Genomic DNA, 22198 nt, shown 5'->3' with positions numbered 1-22198 from the left:
TTCCACATTCTCACAATAAAGTCACATGATGATGATGAAGATGGAGGTGGTGATGATGATGAAAAGGGATGTACGGCTCTCTTCTCTGAGGTTTGCTCCACACTCACTACCAATATATTCACTACGTATTTACAACACACAACATTCAATGATTAATGATGTCTTGCCCTAAGCTAATATTGATGCTTAGAAAGAAAGAAAAACTTTTTGTCATACCTCTTTGATGGCATGTGGTGTTTGGCCTTGTACAATCCTACACATCACATTATGTTCAATCAGAGTTATCTGAAATAGTGTCACTAGACTACTAGGTGCTGTCACTGTAAGAACAAGTGAAGAAAAAAAAAACAATTTAAATAATGCAACCTCATTTGGAAAAAGGAAAATAATTAGATCTTTTTAGCTTGGGCATAATATTTTCTATTTCTGACCATTTGTCAATCCCTAGAGTATCTTGGATGCATCTCAAACATATAATAATATTCGCAAGAGAATGACACATGGTATGAAATAGGAAAACATAACACCAAAGAGTAACACATGCTCATTAGACATTTCTAGATGCCAAAGCCTTGTGATCAGAGCTGAACTTATTCTGGCTATCTTTACCATGTTAACAGGGTAAGAAATTCATTCTCATGAAATTCAGAATCAGCTCCTTATAAAACAGCAAATTTTAGGGAATAACACATAGTCTGAAATGTGAAAAAATACAATCCATGTACATGCCATAATTAATGCATAATATTAGGTCTAATAGCCATACTTAACAAGAAAACATATCTTTTGTGAGTTGCATCATATTTTGATGAGCCCATAGCATTAATAATAAAAAAGATTACTGTATGCTAATCACCTTTAAGTCTTTCAACCTGATCTAATGCCTTGGCACTGTACTTTAAGACTTTGTCCATGTATCCTGCATACATGGAGTGCATAACTGTCACCTGGTAATTGGAATTTAATAAAATAAATATATGAATTAAATACAAGAAAGACTAGCTGTATAATAAACAATTAATACTTCATTGAGCAACTCATTTCTAGGTAGGTAAGCTAGAATGTTTGTGGAGTCCTCTTCCTAAAATATACAGGATCTAACCAAAAAACATTATTGGTATTTTCGGGGGACAGCTATTCATCTAATATACAACATAACTCTTAGATAAACTTACCAAATATACTAAAACACATAAATATTCTCTGGGTAACCAATAAAATTTCTCAGCATCATTTAATTGACAATCTGTGACGAAAATAAAACATTATTAATTACTTTATAACAGTGCATACTATACAGTACATGTATATCAGTGAAAAACTTTGAAAGAAATTGCACAAATTTGCAAAAATTAGTAAGTTTGGTAGACCTTAGAGACCGTAGACTTACAAAACTTTGTACTAATTTGTATAATTTGTTTTTCGTTTATTTTGATTTTACTTACTTTGCTATCCAATCAAAATAATAACTCACCATCAGAATTCATGGTTGTCAGCTTTTGTATAGACTGTTGTAACTCTTTTAAAAATGGTTTTACTGTCTTTGCCTAAAAAACACATTTAAAATAAAAATAAATGACTTCAAATAGGTGTGACTCAAAATTAATATATAGAATTCTACAATATAAAATTATGAAAGCTAAAAATTTCAGTTGGTAAAAGAAGTTGAGAAATTGTTCTTTTTTGCATTTCTTCCATGGAATTTTCATAAACTTTGTCTGCACGTTTTTTTTGGCATTTTTTTTTCTGTGCTGACATTACATGTATGTACAACATACAGTATGTAACATGTAAAAAAAATTTTAATCAAAGCTTTTTGAAATAGCTGTATACCAATTTTGACCTTTTTTTTGGCCTCTGTTAAAGTATTTTTATTTGACTTTGTATAAATGTTTTTTCAAACATTTCTTAATCACAAAGGGTGCTGAATTACCTGACCAGCAGTCAAAAGATGCCAAACTCTAAGAAAGAGATAAAAAGTAACAAGAGATTCTCTGCTGTAGCTCTGGACCTGCCAGCGCTCCAGGAAGTTTCCAACTGAAGTTAAAATTGGTTCTAACTGCAAGAAATTCTTTTCAACCAGGAAAACCTAAAGAAGAAACAAGAATTCACCAAATTCTAAATATTGATGGATCTACATTTATTTAAACAAGAATTGCAAAGGTTAGTATCATTAAATAGCTAGTAGTGCAGGTTTAACTGGAGTTTCAGGTCTCATAAGGGATATTTTTTGCCCCTCTATAATGGCAGCCATGACAGGAGGCACAACAATACAGAGTCTTTATTGAATTGTTTTTCTCACTCACATCATATTGAACCAGATCAAATTGTTTCTGTCTTAAGTCATGGCTGTCATCACTCCATGGTGGACATGTAAATTTTTAAAACTTTTGATGTTCAGTAACAAACCTACCAGAGCTTTACTTAGTGTAAAAAGACATCTGAAACAAAAAAAACAAAAATTCAAATAGATTAACAAAAGCTAATAAAAATTAAGTGGGTATAATCCTTAAAATAGATTGAACTAATAAATATTATATATTTTTATTTTATAATTAGGCCCAAATACAATGTACGGTAATGATCACACACACTTGTCCATAGTGTTTCTATTGCATTTCACTCACCTCATGTATTGTGATCCACATTGTTCAGCTATCCTCTCACCCATTTCTAACACTTCAATTGATACTGTTGGCTCTTTATCACAAGCATGGACTTCCTAAAAAAGGGAAAGAAATACACATTAGGTTTTGAAGGTGACAAGTCATGCCTGTGATACATGTAAGTTTTGATAAAATACTGTATGTATTGATGGGTTGAGATCATTCCCAAGAGAGTTAAAAGACAACACATGGTGGCCATCTTGGTGCAAATGGATGCCAATGAGAAATCTTTTGTTAAACACCACCAAGTAGTATAGGGAATGGGGGTTCCAGCGCAATCTCAACACGGGCAAGACCCGTGTCAAAAATCCACCTACGGAAACGACCCACTCCAAGTGTGGTTGGGGGCAACAGCGCAAATATGTTAGTCTATATATGGAGTGCGAAGAATGTAAGAGAACTTTTAAGAAAGAAGCGGATTTGAAAAAGCATTTGAAAATGAAGACGAAGTGTATGAGCAGTTATGATTGTGGATGTGGTAAGAAGTTTGAGACTAAGGTTAAATTGTTTTGGCATTGTCAGGACTGTGAGTACGACTACGACGACTTAAAAAGTGCTTGGTATTAGGTATAAAATATTTCCTATTATATAGATGGAATCCCAAAGCAACTTCAGCACGGTGTCAATACCCGGTAACGGTGAGATTGACGTTAGACAGTTTTGGCGTCAGTCAGAAAGGAAGGTTAAAAGGACTCTCCGAAAAGGTATAGAAGAATTAGGAGCCCTGAAAGCGAGCATAATGGTAGAAGTAAGTTTGTCAAAAGACGAGGTAATGACGACAGCAATGTTGCGATCAAAGTCGTTAGTGATATTAGAATCCACGAATCTGGATAGGTCACTCAGTGAAGCCTTAGAAGCAATAATGGAGTCGCTGTCTAACTACACGAAAGAAGGATCGGGTTGGACAGTAGAGGAGGTTGAAGGAATAGAGATAAGTATGGCCAGGTACGTACCCATACGAGGGGGGAGTTACGTACCGCTACCAACGTGGGTAGAAAGGAAGAAGGCTATTGTAAACGTGAAGAATGAAGACAATCGATGCTTTATGTGGGCAATCAGGTCTGCACTGTATCCAGCAGAGAAGGATCCCTGTAGGACAAGTAAGTATCCCACAGACGATTTAGAGTGGGATGGTGTGGAATTTCCCATGCAGTTGATAGACATCCCCATATTTGAGGAAATAAACGATCTAGCAATTAACGTTTACGGAGTCAGAGAGCAGACGATAGTACCGTTAGTTCTGTCAAAAAGTAAAGGAGAGCGCGTACATTTATTCTACCACGGCGGACACTACTCATGGGTTAAACACATTAGCAGACTATTCTACAGACATACTAAGCACAAAGGTAAAAAGTACTTCTGCGACTGCTGCTTGCTGTCATTTACATCCTTAAATACCCTAAAGAAACACGATGAGATCTGCCGCGGAGTCGAAGAAGTGGCGCAACGGATCCAGATGCCCACCAACAAAGAGCTTTCATACGCAGACCATCAAAAGCAGATGCAAGTGCCTTACGTGATATATGCAGACTTCGAAGCGTTGATAACTAAGGAAGAGCAGAAACGTGGCGCCACGAATAAGGTAGGATTACACGAGATCTGCTCCTTTGGTTACATAGTAGTCAGATCAGACGGTAAAGCAAACCCTCCTGTGATTTACCGAGGTAAGAACGCAGCTAATGAGTTTCTAGAAGCATTGCGAGAAGAGGAGGGGGAGATTAGAGAACAATTAAGACGTCCAAAGAAGATGGAATTTACCAAAGAGAACCAGGAGGCTTTTAACAAGGCAAAAAAATGCCACATTTGCCAACATACGCTTCTTCAGTTTGGAAGACGAGCCAAGAAAGCGTGGGATGAAGATGGAAAGTATCTAGGAGAAGCTCATTTTAAATGCGGGAAGTATGCTAAGAAAGGTGAGAAGCCGGGAAAGCCCTCCACGCATTGCATTCACTGCCACAAAGCATTCGTTGAGGATTTCTATGTGGATAAGGTTAGGGATCACTGCCACATCACGGGTAAATACAGAGGAGCGGCTCATTGGAAATGTAATATAAACTTCAAAGTAGACCCAGAAATGGAAATACCCGTATTCTTTCACAATTTAAGGGGTTACGACAGTCACTTACTTTTACAAGGAACAGACGGCTCCGAAGTAAAGTGCATACCCAACAACAAAGAAAGGTACATGTCCGTAACTGTAGGCAAGCTGAAGTTCTTAGACTCACAGCAGTTCATGGCGGACTCCTTAGCAAACTTGGTTAAATACAACACCAACTTTCCCATTTCCAGTCAATACGGCGCGGAAAGGAAAGGAGTCTACCCATACGAATACATGGACTCCTGGGAGCGATTCGAAGAGCCCCTACCACCCAAAGAGAGATTCTACAGCACCCTAAACGAGTCTGGTATAAAGGACGAGGAGTACCAGCATGCGTTAGATGTGTGGGAAAAGTACTCCTGTGAGAATATGGGAGAATACCACGACATCTACCTACGTTCAGACGTAGTGCTGCTCGCAGATGTTTTCCAAAGCTTTCGAAAGATGGCAATGGAATACTACGGGTTGGATCCAGCGAACTTCTACACGGCTCCTGGGCTTAGTTGGAGTGCGCTTCTAAAGAAGACAAACGCGCAACTGGATCTCCTAACGGAATACGACATGTACCGCTTTATGGAAGACGGTATCCGCGGCGGTGTTTGCGGACCCAGCAGACGATACGCAAAAGCGAACAATCCCACGGTGGAGTACGACCCGGAGAAGCCAACCACATACATCTTTTACTTAGACGCAAACAACCTCTACGGTTGGGCAATGTCGCAGTACTTACCTGTACGCGACTTCGAATGGGATAACATAAAGCCCATAGAGTTTTACCTAAACGTAGGTAAAGAAGACGACAAAGGTTACGTGCTGGAGGTGGACCTGGAATACCCAGAGCACTTGCACGACGCACACAATGAGTTCCCATTAGCACCAGAAGCAATAGAAATACCATTTAAGCAGCTGAGTCCGCTGCAGAGGGAAATGTGTCCTGGCTACAAGCCATACAGGAAGCTAACGATGAACCTGATGGACAAGCGAAAGTACGTGGTGCATTACCGCAACCTGCAGTTCTATGTGCGACACGGCTTACGCGTGAAGAAGATCCATCGCGTTTTGAAGTTCACGCAGGAACCCTGGATGCGCCCCTACATTGACTTTAACACGCAAAAGCGTACCGCAGCGAAAAATGACTTCGAGAAAAACCTCTTCAAACTGATGAACAACAGCGTGTTCGGAAAGACAATGGAGAACATCCGCAAGCGCGTAAGCGTAAAAATAGTCAGCACCAAAGAGGAAGCAGAAGCATACGTGTCACAGCCAGGCTTCGTTAGATACGTAGAAATGCTGAACTTCTACGTGATTCACATGAAAAGGGCAAACCTCTTACTAAACAAGCCCGTTTACACAGGCTTTACGGTGCTGGATCTATCGAAGCTGCTTATGTACGAGTTCTACTACGATAAGCTTAAGCCAAAGTACGGAGACCGCTGTCGCCTCCTGTACACAGACACCGACTCCCTAATTCTAGAAGTGCAAACGGAAGACGTTTACAAAGACTGCCTCCCCGATATAGACGAGTACGACACCAGCGGTTACCCGAAGGAGCACTTCCTTTACTCTGCGAAGAATAAGAAGGTAATTGGGAAGATGAAAGACGAAATGTTAGGAAAACCCATAGTAGAGTACGTGGGTCTGAAACCAAAGATGTACAGCGTGCTAAAGCTGGACGGTGTAGAAAAGAAAGCTAAAGGCGTAAAAAAGTACGTGGTTAAGAAGGACATTACGCACGAGTCCTACCTCAACGTATTACGAACACGCAAGGAACAGCGGCATAAGATGAACAGCCTGCGCAGCTATGGTCATCAGATACATAACGTCACGCAGGAGAAGGTGTCACTGTCTGCATTTGACGGTAAGCGATGGATGTGTGATGACGGAGTGCATACGATAGCATTCGGACATCACACGATAAGCAGTTCTTCTTTGACGAACCCACGCGTGGGACCATCATGAAGATAATACAAGATGGGCTGGCCCTTCTTAGCTATCGCACTTCGGATCTGATAAGTTTCCAAAGACCAATTAGGATCCGTAGCTCTTTTGGATCCTCCTTCTAATTCACCCGGCTCATAGAGATATCGAACCGTGACATTACCTAATTTCTTTTCATGGGGGAAGACCGCCCTCGAACTTCTGACGTAGGACTTGTGTTCCACGTGTTTCTTTTTTATGGCATCCTTGGGTTTTATTCCCGTAGCCCTGGCCGCCTCGTTGTTCGAAGCTGCGACGACCTGGGGGAGCCTCTGAGTCCATTCCCTGTTGCGTTTGGATGGATCTTCCAGCTCTTTCCAATACTGGTACCCAAAGAGACGCTCAGCCAAGGTTTTATTAAATCTTTCGACGATGCTCTGACCCCTGTGGTACTCAGCTTTGGCTCTTCTAATCTTAGTGTCGTGGTCTTTCAGGGTCTTGGTAACCACGCCCATGAACTCCGTTCCCGCATCCACTTGCAGCAGCTTAGGCCATTTCAAGACGCGCTTATAAACCCTACCTAGGGCTTCTGCGACTTCCCCAGAATCCTTGCTGGTTATAGGTTCGGCGTCCTTGTATCTGCTTGCGATATCGACTACGGTCAAAGCGTACCTATAGGTCTTCTTTCTCACCTTATCGTGCGGCAAGAAAAGCAAATCCGCCTGATGAACTTCATTGGGGGTATTTACGGTGAAGCTGGGCCTGGGAATGTACTTAGGCACGGGAAGATAAACCTGCCAGAGGGTTTGTTTTTTCAACCAGTTCTTGGCCGTTTCTTCTGATACCCTGGCCGCGGTCGCGAGTTTCTTGATAGCTGACGCTCCTTTCCAATAGCCTTCAGGCCCATAGTAAATCCTTTTGAGTTTGTCCTCTACGCGGCCCATTATATGAATTCCAAAACAAGATTGATCTTGCGTCCGTTAAAATCCACCGTCTTTCCGTCCACTTTAATGGTGATGTTTATGCTTTCTACCAAATTAGACAAGTCATAGCTCAAAGAAATGGGAGTGTATTCTTCTGAGTCAAATGGATTACCTTTGGGTAGAAACTTGGACATAAGAGAAGACTTTTCTCCATTGTCGTAACTATGGACTAAATCGCAATGGACTTCGTAAGAGGATGCGACTTTCCATTTTACATCATATGTACTGCCGCTATTTATCGTGGTACTAGTAAGGCCCAGGAGTTCTACCAATGGACTGTCCTTTAGATTGGCGCTCCCATTATTTTTCTTGAATTTCATTTCATGGGGTAATCCTGTGGTAAGAGTATATCCATGCTTTGCTAGCTCCTTAGCCAGTGTTATGGGGGTGTAATGGGAATCTGGTATTTTTGGTTTGGTGCCGGAAGTTCCGATGACAAAGCCATTAATTAAATTATACCAAGAATTGTACAAAGAGCAACTAACCAACCGAACCTTACAGGCTTTGATGGGGGGATTCAGATAAGTGGTAAAGTTATTCTTGTCGCTTTCCAAAAAGACGATCATATATTACAGGGGACAAGTCCCCTTCGTTAGAGCAGATACGCCAAAGCTACGCCTCCTGCCAGCCCTGCGACTCCTACAAAGACCAACTCATTGTCTTTTTGTTTCTTAGAAGGCTGGTAGTAATTCTTGAACTGAGGCTTTCTTAACCCCGTTAATGCCGCGGGGTGTGCTTGCGCATAGAGCTTAAAGGCGTAGTCTGTGTTTTCGAAGTTCTTATCCGCCTGCATTTCGTCTTGGTAGTTCTTATCCAACCAATCCCTGTAAGCTTGTCTTTTTTCATTCCAAGCCGCCACATCCCTTTGATATTTCTCCAGCGCTAAGTCGTGTCTCTTCCTTTCGGCGGCCAAATCTCCGCTTTTGTCGCCTCTAACTAATCTATCTAAATATTGACCACCATAATTAGCTCCAGTGAATGCTAAAGCTGCAATAACTCCACCTGCGACCACGCTAGCCATATATATTACACCGTAGGTAGGTACTTTTCCTTCCGTAGGTAATCCTTTACCATGATAGCCCCGCCTACGGCAGCGGTCATTTTAGCAAAATTAGCGAAGCTCTTGCTTGGGTCTTCAGTAAAGTCTTCTTTGAGCACTTTCTTACCTACCCAACCAATACCCGCAACAATAGAAGTAATGATAGCTGCTTCTTCAACAGTTTTCAACAACGCGGTCGACATTATATTACAAAGCGAGAAGGTTATTACTCCATTTCAGGGATCTTACTTTTTCTAACCTCCACAGGTGCGTGATACGTTGGTGGTTCTACCTTTTTCGTTGCCCGCCATTGTAAGTAAAGGCTGCCTGCTGCTATAGCGACTCCTAACGCGCCAATGACGTACCCAGGATTAATGAAGGATTCCTCTTCCTCCACCTTTTCTTCTTTCTTTGCTTTGTTCTTCCTGTTCATCTCCGCGAGCTTCTTACCGGCAGCAACTCTGCCTGGAGATTTAGCCTTGGTGATTCGTTGCTCCTCTACTTGAGGGGTTTCCTCCGCCTTCGATTCAGCTTCACTCATTTATATCTAAGGACTTGAAGGAATTGATAAGTACTTAACTAGGTACTTGAGGCGACCTGGGTAATTCCCGCGAACGACTTGACTAAGTACTTGATAAGTCACTTGCAGGTACTTGACTAGGTACCTCAGCAAGTGCCGCCTTGAATACCCTTTCGACTTCTCTGTTCTTCTTGAAGTCCTTCCAAGAGGCCGTAAGTTCCTTCAAGTCGACGTGCTGAGCTACGTGAAGTGCCGCAGAGGCGACTGCCATTAACTTACCGCACTTCAAAGACAACCAGCCGCAGGTTATCTTAAGTTCTTGGGCGATGACATAGTCCTCGCTTATGTCCTTCCGCAGTTGCTCCACGTCGTCTATAGGCAGTGCAAGTCCAAGCAATTTAGTTGCAAGTCGGATAGCGGAGTCTGCGACGGCGTCTGTGGTCTTACTTGCAAGGGCAGCCTCGTACCTCTTATGGAACTTCTTAACCTCCTCTTCCGACAACTTGTTAACTTGCTCATGGGTAAGTTCCTTACCTATCATTTCTTTACACTTCCCAGAAGACACAAGGATGTTGAGTTGTTCCTTGAGGTTACTTTCATCTAACTGCGTGGGGACTTCATCTAAGAGCTGCTCAATCTCCATATACATTAGGAGTTAAAGATCTGAGATCTTTATTGAATACGGAAACCTCAAAGAGAAGATCATCTTGGAATGTTGGTGCGTTTTTAAATGCCGCATGTATTCATGCAACTGTTCCTTGCTTATCTCGCCGCCGTAGTCGCTTAAGATGGTTTCCAGGTCAGACTTACTGGGTGTATAAAATACTACGAGAGAGCCTATGTTTTCCCTAAAGGGTTTAGAGACACTGGTAAGCTGCTGGGAAAGCAACCAAACGCTGATATTGTCGTGTCTACCGCTGAAGGCGAGCTTCACTAATTCAGAGGTGCGCTTTTTTACGTCGTCCCCACAGGCAATGTCATCCAGTATAAGGAGGGTTTGCGTATTCTTGGGGAATTGTTTGTGCCAGAACTTAAGATGGCTGGATAACTCGTTAGGATCCAGTATGTCCACAAAGAAGTCGTCATCGTTCACTCCTATACCCGTCCAGGTGCGGTTATTCACGTAGGTGGGGCATAATAGCACGATATAGTCGAAGCGGTATCTAAAGGATCCTAATAGCTGCTCCACGATGAACTGGGTCTTTCCGCAGCCGGTGGGTCCTACTATCAGAGCGTTACAAGGCATGTGATCTGGGTTCATATATAGATGGAACCAGTGGAAGCAGTAAGAAGGATTACCGCCGACGCAAAAGATAAAAAAGACACCATAGAAATGCAAAGGGAGGAGATAAACCGGTTAAAAGAGCGCGTGCAGGAATTGTACGATGAAATGTGCGGTCTGAAGCGTGCAGAACGGTTTGGCGCGCTTTTGACAATGGCGGGCTGGGCTAAGGAGTCCATTAAGGACTTCATTCGATATCCCCCATAGATATATGGACTGCATTACGTGCGAACTACCTGCTGACTGCATCATCGTTACCCCTCCGACGCCTCGTAAGAAACACAGCTGCTGTCACTGTAATAAGGTATTCTCTGAAGAAGACTTCGTTGGACATTGGTGTCCCGCGGATACTAAAGCACAAAGGACTTTAGACGACGTTCGAGAAGAGTAAGAGGTCGCAAAGAAGATCTTACTAAGCCCCAGCAAGAGGAATTAGCATAGGTCTTTCTTTTTTTATCGTTATTTTGTTAAATGCTGCAAAGAGGTCTCAAGTAAGGGTCTATCTTTTATTGTTATTTTGTTAAATCATCACGATCGAAGAATGGTTAACATGATTATCTTTTTGCTGGTTTCAACAATGAGAAAGAATGATACCTCATCTTTTAATGGGGGCTTAACAAAATAACAATAAAAGATAGACCCTTACTTGAGACCTCTTTGCAGCATTTAACAAAATAACAATAAAAGATAAGGTGTATATAATGGAGTGCATGCGATGTAATAAATCTTTCAGCAGTAAGCAGCGACTGCAATACCATCTTTCCAAGAAAGTCTGTCAGAAGACCGTAAGTACCCTTTGCGGTGACTGCGGTAAGGAACTGTCCACTGTACAGGCCCTACGATATCACCGCGAGAACAGAGTCTGCCTCAAAGACCGTTGTCTCCGTTGCGATGAACCTCACTTCGAGGAGAACTGGCATAAATACCGCTGTCGTCGTTACCACCTCGAAGATGTCGTCTGTGAAACCCACGGAGACTTAGCCGAACGTTGTTGTCCCCACGAAACCTCCCGGGTGCTCACGCGACGTAAGAAGGAAATAGACCAGACCTTCGTATGCTTTGACGACGTTGAGGGCGTGAGATGGGAATACAGGGAACACTGGGACGGCATCTGCGATAAATGTGGTTGTCAACGCAGCGGTCAGCATATTTGGTGTTGCCTGTATGACGGTCCCAAGCCTTTAGACCATTACCTGGCGATACGAAAGGCTTGGAAAAATGAGAAAGATATATGATTCCTCAAATCGCAGCATTCATAGGGGAGCCTTGATTACGATATCGATTGATTTCATGTCAGAAAAAAAGAGGTCCGCCGAAGCAGACCAATATCTAATCAATCACATAATGGATTAGCTTCCGGGCGACGTTCGATGTCAAACTTCCATCGGCCGTTAACCTTACCATAGGTACGCAGGTGTGTATATTCTTCACCTTGCAGTACGTACCGTACGCAGTCGGGAGCCCATAAACTGTACTCTTGGCTGCCGTCTAAGAGGACCAACCTTAAACGGTTAATGTCCTCGAAGACGACGTAATTTTTTATTTCGTATGAAATGCCATGTAGCAAGTCGCGCCAGTGAGTTTGTTCAAGAATCATTATATCTATGAAATATCTTTTGGTGCGTTCGTAAGTTCTCATGCGATTTGAAAGCCTTAACACACCAAGGGCAAGGTATGCGAATGCCGTCGACGTAACGGTCGATTTCCCTACAGATCAGATCGTAATCGTTGCTTACCATCGTTAAGTATCCATTCATTTCATATTGCGCCAATACCGCTTTTTGTTTGTCGGACAATACGCCGTTACCCTTTGGCGTCTTCAGTTCCAGACAGAACCCATTGTATTTCTTATGGGAGTTAAGGATTAGGATGTCGGGTTGACCTGCCTGGTAGCCCTTTTGCCAGCACTTTATCCTTTTACTGCTGGTATCTTGCAATTCCCCGAGTCCAGGTGCTAATATCAGCGTAGGGTAAAACCGGCGTATCTTATCGATGACCTTCTTATGTAAGTCGAACTCATCCTCGATCTTGAAGGTCAACTTATTTGGACCATCCAACGAGTATTTCCCCTTCTTCCTTAACGTAGGTAGAACGTCTTCAAAGACCCAATCTTGGAACGACTCTGCCGTTGGCAGTTTGGAGCTGAATATCAATTGATACAAACCAGCCTCCGTCACATACAGGGATTGGGGGTGCGAACCAGAAGGGAGGCGATTCACCTCCAACTCGTTAAGTCTCTTCTTATGCTTGTCCCGCACGTGGGCTTTAATAGCATCTTTGGTGTCTGCATAACCTAATGCCTTTGCTACCTCCTTTGCTTTAAAGTACAGCTTATCGCCTTGCACTATGCATTGCAGTTTAGTTTCGTTGTTTTCGAATACGCGGAGCATATTATACGTAAGGAATATTTTTTATCCTTTCGCTTGGCTCAAGGAACGCGAGCCTAGTAGGCAACGCTTTTTAGCTGATTCATTTCTACACTCAGTTGCGCGTCTGAGACTACGAAGATATATGCGTTGATCTTAGTAGTGTCGCTGGCATGTTTGGTGCGCTTGATCTCCAACGTAATGCCGTCCTGGGTATTTACCAGCCGCAATCCCTGTCCATGTAGGTCTTCGTCGTTCGTCGTGCGCATGTCGATCCACAGCGCATACTTATCCTTAAAGAATTTCTTTGGGTCAATTTGGTCGCCAAACTTACGTGCGACTTCCCGGTACATATCCGCGGGCTTTATCCCTTGTGAGTAAACCTTATTAGGCACTCCGTTGATGCTAACACCTACGTTGGTAATGTTAGGATTAAAGAACGCCTCGGAGTCACGCAATCCTGCCGTGTATGTCTTTGCGAACAGCAACATTATCCCTGTGAGGCTGCGCCTGGGAAGGTTAATGCTTTGGTTGATGACCTCTTCGACGTTATTTGTAAAGCTGAACGTCTTGTACATCACGACGTGATCGTAAAGGAAAGCCTTCCCGGAGCTGTATTCCATACCGGCGCTACGTGCTAAGTCTTCGCTGTATACCGTTTCATACTGCAGCTCTAAGTTAGTAACGGAGTATGGGTGGACGGCTGAGGAACTTACGTCCTTTCCCTGTAGGATGTTCGTAGTGTCTGCTAGGGTTACTTCGAACTGTAGTTCGCTTAGCTGCCTTGGGTAGTATGCGCCGTGGTTCGTGATAACTTCGAAATCTAATGGAACGACATATTTAGTACCATAAGCCGTCTTTATTTCGTCTTCTCCTGAGGCGCCAGAGGTTGCGCTTCTTACCTTGCGTATAGCATCACTGGCGATTCCCTGCTCTATCCTTTGCGCGCGGTCAAATGCAGTCAACCATAAGTCTTTGTACGTGGTATACAGATCGTACCTATTTAAGTCCAAGAGGGATTCCCCTGCGAACTTCACCCGCATCTTTGAGACAATGTTGCGGCCAAGGTCGTTGACAACGTGACGCGCGTCCGCAGTGCTTGGTTGTATTGCTAGGTCAAACCTTAGCGCCAGGGTGCCAGGAACTAAGACTAGGTTATCCGTTAGGCGGGGTACGCCTACATACAGCGTCTCACCTGGCTTAGCGCTAGAAGGCGTGAATGTAACCCGGTGAAAGGTGCGTTCTGCTTTCAGTCCGCCAACCTGCTTAGGTAATATGTTGGGGTTTAACTTTGAGCTTATCATATATAATGGAAGTAGAAGGAACGGATTTTGATCCCACCGCCGAAGAAGGTCAAGTTGATATTAATGACGAAGAATATGACGCATGGACTAAAGGCGCGGAAACCGACCCCCTAATCTACGACATGGCTCTAGAAAACACGTACGGTAGTAGATGGAGAAGGTTTAAGGCGGCCTTAAAGGACAAGTGGCAATCAAGGAACCCAGGCAAACCCATTCCAGAGTACTTGGAACTTCAAAACATAGAGCAGCCTCAGGCCGCAGCGCGGGAAACCGTAGAGTGGACAACGCAAGAGCTACGAATGCGCTATTCCCACTTCGATGCTGACGACGTAAGGCTCACAGAACGCGGAAACAAAGTCCTCATAAGCGTTCAAGACCTGAGATTTCCTGATAAAGACCGCTGGACAAAACCGCAACCCCTCTTTGACGAAAATGGCGGAGTTAGGGGTGACGTAGCAAGATTAAAAGGCTTCCAGCGTGCCACTAGAAGCATGTTAGAAAGATTGGAAAACATAAATGAAAGGGTCGCACTAGAAAAACGCGTCGAGGGGCTACAAGAAACGTTGGAAGAAATGGAAGCAGATTTCATGAGACAAAACCGACTACTTCTCGATGCTCAAAAGAGAGAACTTAACGACAAGAATCAACGCATACTCGAATTGAGGGAGGAAAGAGACGACGCCAAGCGCCGAATGAACCAGGCTGAAAAGGCCTTCGATCTTGCCCTGCAAGAGTTGGATATGAGCAAGGAAGAAGCTAAAAACTTACATATCACCATAACCGGCTCTTTGGAGGAACGGCGGCAGTTGGTTGCACAAATCAACACCATGGAAGAGCAACTTCGGCAAAGAGATCAGGCCATCGAAGACCTGGAGGGGCAAATAGAGCGGCAGCAGGAAATAATTAATGACCAAACTCGTCCCGAAGAGGAAAGGGAGGCAGCTCAAAAGGAAGTAGAAACCCTTCAGGAAAGAGTCGCGGAATTACAGGCGCAAAAGGAAAACCTGGAAAAAGAGTTGGGGCTTACCACCAAGGAAAAAGTAAAAAGAGCCCTTTTAAAGTATGGTCTTCCGCTGGCATTCGCGATCGCTATTTCAAGCGTAGTAGGAGTTATCCTATCCGCTCTTAAGGCTACAGGCGCGGGCGTAAAGAAATTAGGCAATGGGCTGACGGACTTGGGGAAAAAGATGGCAGCCGGTCTTCCTGGGCTGCTTGGTAGTGTTCTTGGTCTGGCACTTAGGGCCGGCGGAGAACTGTTAAAGTTTGTAGGGAATAACATCTGGATCTTGGTCGTCGCTATTGGGGTGGTCCTCCTGAAGAAGATGAAGGCTTGATCTTATCCTTCTCATCGGGCGGTGCCCTGCTTTGAGGATAATGAAAGACGGTATTAGCACCGCCCTGGTAATTTGGAACCAACGGCAACACACTCATGGTAGAAATGGGCTTATGACTCCAGGCTGCATTAGCGGGCCTGCGACCTATGCGATTTATCCCAAACTTGCCGTCATCAGAAGTGACTTGCAACTTAGCATATTTACAATTGGCTAGCATATGAAAAGTCACTGGCGTTAGGTCTTCAGAGGACCTAGTGTAGGGCTCCATCGAAAAATGGGTAACTTTCCTGGTGTTCGTTGAAGTTCGATAAGGAAGCAGGGGCTTATTATTCTCATCGATAAGCCTAAACCCCACATTCGCATGCGTATTTGCATTAATGCTAATAGTGCAAATGACCAATGCAGTTCCCCCAACCTCAACCCACAGTCCAACGTCATGCCAAGCGCCGTTGTCATATCCCTCTTCATCTAAGCGGTGGGTATAACGCGTTTCCCTCACGTATGGATTCATATATTACAGGGAACAAGTTCCCTTCTAGAGGCTCATTACCGTCAAAGTGCTGATGGTCATGTGGTTATAGACAGTATTCCTTTGATTTTCTATGCTATTTATGCAAACACTCCCGGTGTCATCTACTCTTATCTGCAGCTTTACCTTCCCGTGGCAATCAGCAACCATGTGGAAAGTCCAAACGGAAAGATTCTCAGAGCTATTCGTTGGCGGCTCTACTGAGAAATGCGTAGGCTCCCTGTTGTTTGTCTTCGCGCGCATGGGCTGTAATACTCCATTGTCGTCACAGAAACGAAATCCTACATTCGCACTGCTAACGGCCCCCAAAGAAATGCTGCATAATATCAATTTCTTTCCTGAGTAATTCAAATTCACGGACATGCCCGTGACATCAACCCAAGATGCCTGGGTGTATTTTTTCTCGCCTGTGTAAGTCGTATAAACACAATCTACTCCAGTTACGTAGGGGTTGTTCATCGCCATATATAATAGCTTAGACCAACGCTTGCAGCTGCTACGCCGGCCTTTAGTAAGTTATGGTCATATTCCTCGGGTATCGTAGGCAGGACCTTCTTTTGGGGCTTCTTCTTTGGTTCGGGTTTTTCTGCGTGTTCCTTTTTTGGCTTCTCTACGAAGTGAGGAATGTTCCTAAGAGTGTCAGAGTTCACGTCGTTCACCCCAAACTTCATATCCTTAGTAGCTCGTTGAAGTTTGTTGTTGTATCCTACTACAGAGCCAGTATTTATAGATAAATTACTGGGCATTAACCAACAACCCGGGGCTACGGCATAGTCCAGTCGGGCCTTAGAATTTTGTATAGCTAGTTGGTAACGCTGTACGCCCTTGCTAATGTCGCCCTCCAAAATCGAACTTTCGAATAGAATCAAAGCTTCGGCTCGCGTTTCTTCTGCGGCGCCAGTATTTCCGATTATGCTGGATCGGGTGTTTACCTGAGCTCCAAGGATAGAATACACGTAAGCTTCTATGCTGCGGTTTAAACGGGCAAGGCCGGCTTTGGTTAGTCCTTTACCTTCTGGGGGTATGAAATTAAGATATTGCTTTGTTTGCTCGTCGTTGGTAATTTTGATAATCAGTGGATTAGCCCCTGCATACTTACCGCCCTCGTCTTTGAACAGAGGTCCGTCTCTGACTTCCTTAGTGGTCTTAGCGTTTGGTTCAAAGAAGGTGCTACTGTCGTGAGTTTCTTTGTGATACCCAGTGCTCCATCGTAGATTCAACGCATGAACTTCCTTATCACTTAGCTCGTGTCCACCAATCCCCCAATAAGCCCAAATATGCCCCAGACCATTGTTAGCGCCGGCAGTGCATCGGAAATCCTTCCCTACAACGTCAAACTCCTTACAAAGTCTGTCATAAGCCGGCACGCTGTATTTATTATCTCTTGGATAAAACGTGGCATCTCCCGGTAATGCAGTAACGCCCATCTCATGCAGTATTCTTCTAACCGTGAAGTGAAAATGAAACATAAATATTGAATTCTTCATCAAGCTTGCGCTTACACCACAGCCGCTAGTGGCACACCAAACTGCAAAGTTTAGTTGCTGCGGCCAATAACGCATGTTAGGACCGCTTAACCATTCATGAGATTCCTTAGCGGTGGTATGAACAATGGGCACGTTTTTGAAGATATCTCGCACCTTTAACGAAAAGGAATGGTTGTTAGAGATCCGCATGTTCAGCGTTAGGTCCAAGCTTGGGTGTTTATCAAATGAAACTGCGGGTATCGGATAAGTACTGGTACCAAGCAATAATTCCTTTGACCAACCTTGCACGGGCTTATGTTCAACATATGTTGGCTTAGGCTTATGTTCAACATAACCAGAATTCTTCAGTTGATCGTCTATCTGATTAACCAGCGTAGGTTTCAAATCCTCATTACTGTACATTCTGGAGCCGTTATAGTAAATACCATCGGGCCTTCTTTCGAACTTACTAGCATCCGCGTGCGGAAACATCTTCCTGAAGGCCCTCCAATTCCAGTAATCCCTGTTGTCGTGATGTGGCTGCTCCTGTATATCATTCCCAAAAGCGTCGTACATTAGTATATATAATGGATGTTATACCATCAGCACCTCCACTCTATCCTGATTTACCTACAAAACCCAATGAATTGAATGCCGAGAACTTCCGCTTGAATAAGGCAAATCTAATCCTCGCTTACTTAGAGGGTCAAACGAAGCACTATGAGGAGGTCAGGAAAAAGTATGCTAGAGCCCGAAGCATATTACATAAAATCGCGATAACTTCCGGCTCCATGTCCGTGGCGTTAACAGGCTCTGGCGTTGCTACTTCGCTTACTGGACCGGGAATAATCGTTGGAGTTCCTTTGGCTAGCGTCGGCGCCGTCTGCGGTATTATTTCGGCTGTTACAACAGGCGTTATGAAACAGTTGTCAAGCAAAATATCCAAGCATGACACGACAATAGCTCTGTCAAGGGCTAAAGTAAATACGATCATTGACCTTGTCTCAAAGGCTTTGCGTGACAGAAAGATAGACAACGCAGAATTCTCGCTTATCTTAGCCGAAGAAGACAAATACGAGAAACTAAAGTCGGACATAAGGAATAAAAAAACCATCGTGAAAGATCTTTCCGAGGAATCTCGCAAAAAGATCTATCAAGAAGCGAAAGAAGAGCTTCAAAGAAAGCTTGCTCAGTAAACATCTGCTTCGAAAAGAGCGTGACGGGATTCTATTTACATATCGAACGTCAGTCTAGAAATTATGCAGATTAAATATAATAATTTTCACATACATAAGCGTCCAGATGTGTCTGGCGTTCGCTCGTGATCGTGGGACTTTGGAGCTGGGGAGGCCTAAAGTCCCGAGTTCGAGCCTCGCTGTAGACGCATTTGGACCGGTTGCTGTGAGTGAAAAAAAAAAAAGCCTCCCCACACTCACAGCAACCGTGGGGGGAGGGGTAGAAAGTGCGATTCAACCCCGCGATGGGGGGTTTCGTGAGGAAAAGTTGGAAAAGTCAGGGGGTGTCTCGGGACGCTGTCCGGAGTTCACCCTCTGGTGGGTCGTAAGAAAGATATATGTGTACGTACTAGAGGGCCTCTGGCGCGGGATGAAATAAGCCCCGTAAGCCCAAAATGCAAAAAACCCCACTGGGGATAGCTTGGTGTTCTGCGCGATGCATTCCCCAGTGGGGTTTCTGGCAAAATAAACGCCAGTTTTGCATTTTTATTTTCTCGGAATCCATCCTAACAGGGGGTGGTTGGGGTCTATTTTGTAAAATATTTCGTAAATTACATCAGGATAATAAGGAATATCCTTATTCAGCCGACAAAACATCCACTCGGCTTTCGTCATATCAGAAACCTCGGGAATAGACTTACCGGTAATTTCAGACAAAAGATAGGGAATAGCTTTGTAATATTTCCCTAGCTTTAATTTTTTCAACGTTTTCCGTAGACTTTGTGGGGTTGGCTCTTCTAAATGGTCTATGATTTTCTTCCTTACTTCGTCGCTTAAATATATCGGATGTAAACCTTGGATATGACTCATCCAGTCTCGGAAGTATTTTATTCTTTTGTATGGGGTCTTCTTACGACCTCCATTGGCGTAATATTGCTCTTTGGTAGCATTTGGTACGGCATTACGAATATTCTTACCACACTCGTAACACTGTGCTGACGTGTCGTCTTCTATTTGCATTTTCTTACCACAACAAATATACTTATTTGGTTTAGTAGGTACAAACTTGGGTTTCAAGCACTTTACACAGAAATCATAAACAAACTCTTTACAATCTTCGCACTCCATATATAGACTAACATATTTGCGCTGTTGCCCCCAACCACACTTGGAGTGGGTTGTTTCCGTAGGTGGATTTTTGACACGGGTCTTGCCCGTGTTGAGATTGCGCTGGAACCCCCATTCCCTATACTACTCCACCAACATGGCCCTTATGGCATAACATGGAATCCCAAAATAGTCATACTCACTGCTAGTTGAAAGAAAAGCCTGAACTGCCAGAAGTATATATTTTCCCCTTGAGTGACTTCTAATGCCTGGCGCAGTACTTGTTTCGCTAATGGATATTGTGCCTGTACAGGTATGATAACATCCAAATCAGCTGTTTTTTGAAACCTTATTTTTAACTATTTTAAAAATATGAATAAAATGATAACGAAGATTACGAGAGCTCTGTAAAATAAATTTTTTGAGAGGGCATAACCAACATGCTTATTTTCTTCTCTGAAAAGATCAACCTCTAAATATCAATAGTACCTTTTACAGCTCCCTGCACCACCTTGAAAAGTAGCTGTGCCTTTGCATCGAAGGGAGATGAACGGTGAGCTTGCAATGATAGAGACAAGCTCACCATTTGCCTCACTTTGATGCAAAAGCACAGCTAACTTTTAATATGGCGCAGGGAACTATGAATGGGACTGTTGGAGTTGTGGCAAAATAGCCACCCGGTCTAACCACTGTTAAATCCCATTATCATCATTTTTCTATTTTATTTCATACCAGTTCTTTGTATATCTGGGAGAGAAGACTTGCACCTTCAAAAATAATTTCTTCAAAACCAGGCCCTAACTGATTTTATTGTTAAAAGAATATTTTTAACAGTTTTATACAATAAAAGACCGTTCTATACAATAAAACAGTTTTAAGTAAGTATATTGTAAGTTTAAGTACATTGCAGTTTTCATATGAGTATGAAACAACAGGGGCATAAGCAGTAGGGAACAAAGGGGCTCATGCCAATGAAATGGTGGCTTTATAGAATTTATGGGGCAATTATCAATTTTATTTTATGATAAAATTTATGCAATAATTTTCAATTTCTTTTTGGAAAAAAGCAAATGTACAACGTAATGCTTTTTTTTTCTAGGATTACATTTTTTTAGGGTTTGGCATTCCAGGGGCTCAAACAAAATGTCATTTTTCTAATTTGGACTTCCCCCTTTAGAAAATTTTGGTTACGTCCCTAAAAAATCTGTGAATTTGTAACCATACCATATACAGTATCCTCATTAAACCCTTACTGTAACTATATTGTTGTTATTGGATGAATAATCTCCTTCGCATCTGATGTTAGAGTTGTCATGCAACTACAATTGGATGCCAAGGAGATTATTGGATGAATACAAGAAGGAAAAGGGAAATCATTTCAGTGTTAAGGTGCCGCATACCATGTATTGGCTGTACGTCGGTACTGTATGTTTCCCACTCATATGAAAACAACACTAGTATGTGTATATATAGTATTAGGACATCTTTAACTCTAGTATAGGATAGAAGTTATAGTTTAATTATAGTATACAAGGTTTTATCAAATCCTAGCTTTCTTGGCATTGCTTTTACAATGTGAACTGTCAACTTAATTCAGTATTCATTCTTATAAATTTCTTTTTTGGTCGTTGTCGATTTTCACGTTAAAACAAGTAGAATTTGTTTATTTTCTTAGTTCATCGATTTGTTATTCTAGGATTTCACACTATAAGTATAATGAGTATGATTGTTTGAAGCTTAAGTTTATATTACACCTATTTCAATGAACGTTGTCATCGTCAAAAGCGATAGGCTATAAGGCAAGATTCGTTATTCCAGGATCCAAGAATAGCTGGAATGACTTGTGTTTCTGCTTCTTATTCTCAACAAGAACATGGACCTTAGTGCTGAGACTGACTCAATGTTGTTTGTATTCAACGAAACCATTTCCGTCTCGGAATGACCTATCGCCTATCGATTTTGGTCATGACAACGTTTATTGAATTAGGTATATATAAAGCTTCGTACCGTAAATAAATCAAAGGATACAGTTTGCGAGAGTAGAATCTGAAAAGAAAACAAACAGCGATCTTCAGATTCTAGACGTAAACACACTTCTCAACCAACTAGATATATATCTTAAGTCAATAAAGAGCAATCAGGGTCACTCCAGATCTTTAAAAGAACAACAAAACTTACAGCTTTCTCAAGATGCGAACGCGCCAAATCCCCATTCTTTGTGTACGAATGAAGAAGCCGACCTATTTGGAGATGTGTTCTCGCTTGGATTGCTGATGATGGATGAAACTGGAATACTGCCTGTAAGCATTGGATTGATTCCTTTATTCTTTGGGGTTTCGATGTAAGAAAGCCTTCTGCAAGTCCTATAAGACCAGCGTACCATCCATCAATAGTTGTGACCGCCATTTTGTT

General features: G+C 42.9%; 1 protein-coding gene across 3 annotated transcripts in view; it reads right to left on the bottom strand.

Annotated features, from left to right (window-relative positions):
- LOC116301315 (MAU2 chromatid cohesion factor homolog) overlaps positions 1-22198 on the bottom strand; it is a 26705-nt gene extending 4507 nt beyond the window's left edge. Inside the window, exons 1-11 of one of the 3 annotated variants that reach the window (XM_031710353.2) lie at positions 21965-22198; positions 21815-21832; positions 20519-20587; positions 19990-20091; positions 2628-2722; positions 2414-2441; positions 1934-2089; positions 1475-1547; positions 1176-1246; positions 857-947; positions 217-320 (exon numbers count right to left, since the gene is read on the bottom strand). In XM_031710353.2, the coding sequence (XP_031566213.2) occupies positions 217-320; positions 857-947; positions 1176-1246; positions 1475-1547; positions 1934-2089; positions 2414-2441; positions 2628-2722; positions 19990-20091; positions 20519-20587; positions 21815-21832; positions 21965-22192 (1035 nt within the window). In that variant the 5' untranslated portion in view covers positions 22193-22198. Of the gene's footprint in view, positions 1-216; positions 321-856; positions 948-1175; positions 1247-1474; positions 1548-1933; positions 2090-2413; positions 2442-2627; positions 2723-10741; positions 11047-19989; positions 20092-20518; positions 20588-21793; positions 21833-21964 lie in introns of those variants that run through there. The other 2 variants (XM_089038225.1, XM_089038226.1) reach the window with 2 other exon arrangements.

This window comes from Actinia tenebrosa, unplaced genomic scaffold (genome assembly GCF_029948245.1).
Source record: "Actinia tenebrosa isolate PJP-AT-01 unplaced genomic scaffold, QUT_ActTen_1.0 PGA_scaffold5__44_contigs__length_20552954, whole genome shotgun sequence".
Classification (NCBI taxonomy): Eukaryota; Metazoa; Cnidaria; class Anthozoa; order Actiniaria; family Actiniidae; genus Actinia; species Actinia tenebrosa.
This window is presented reverse-complemented; position numbering and strand designations above follow the sequence as displayed.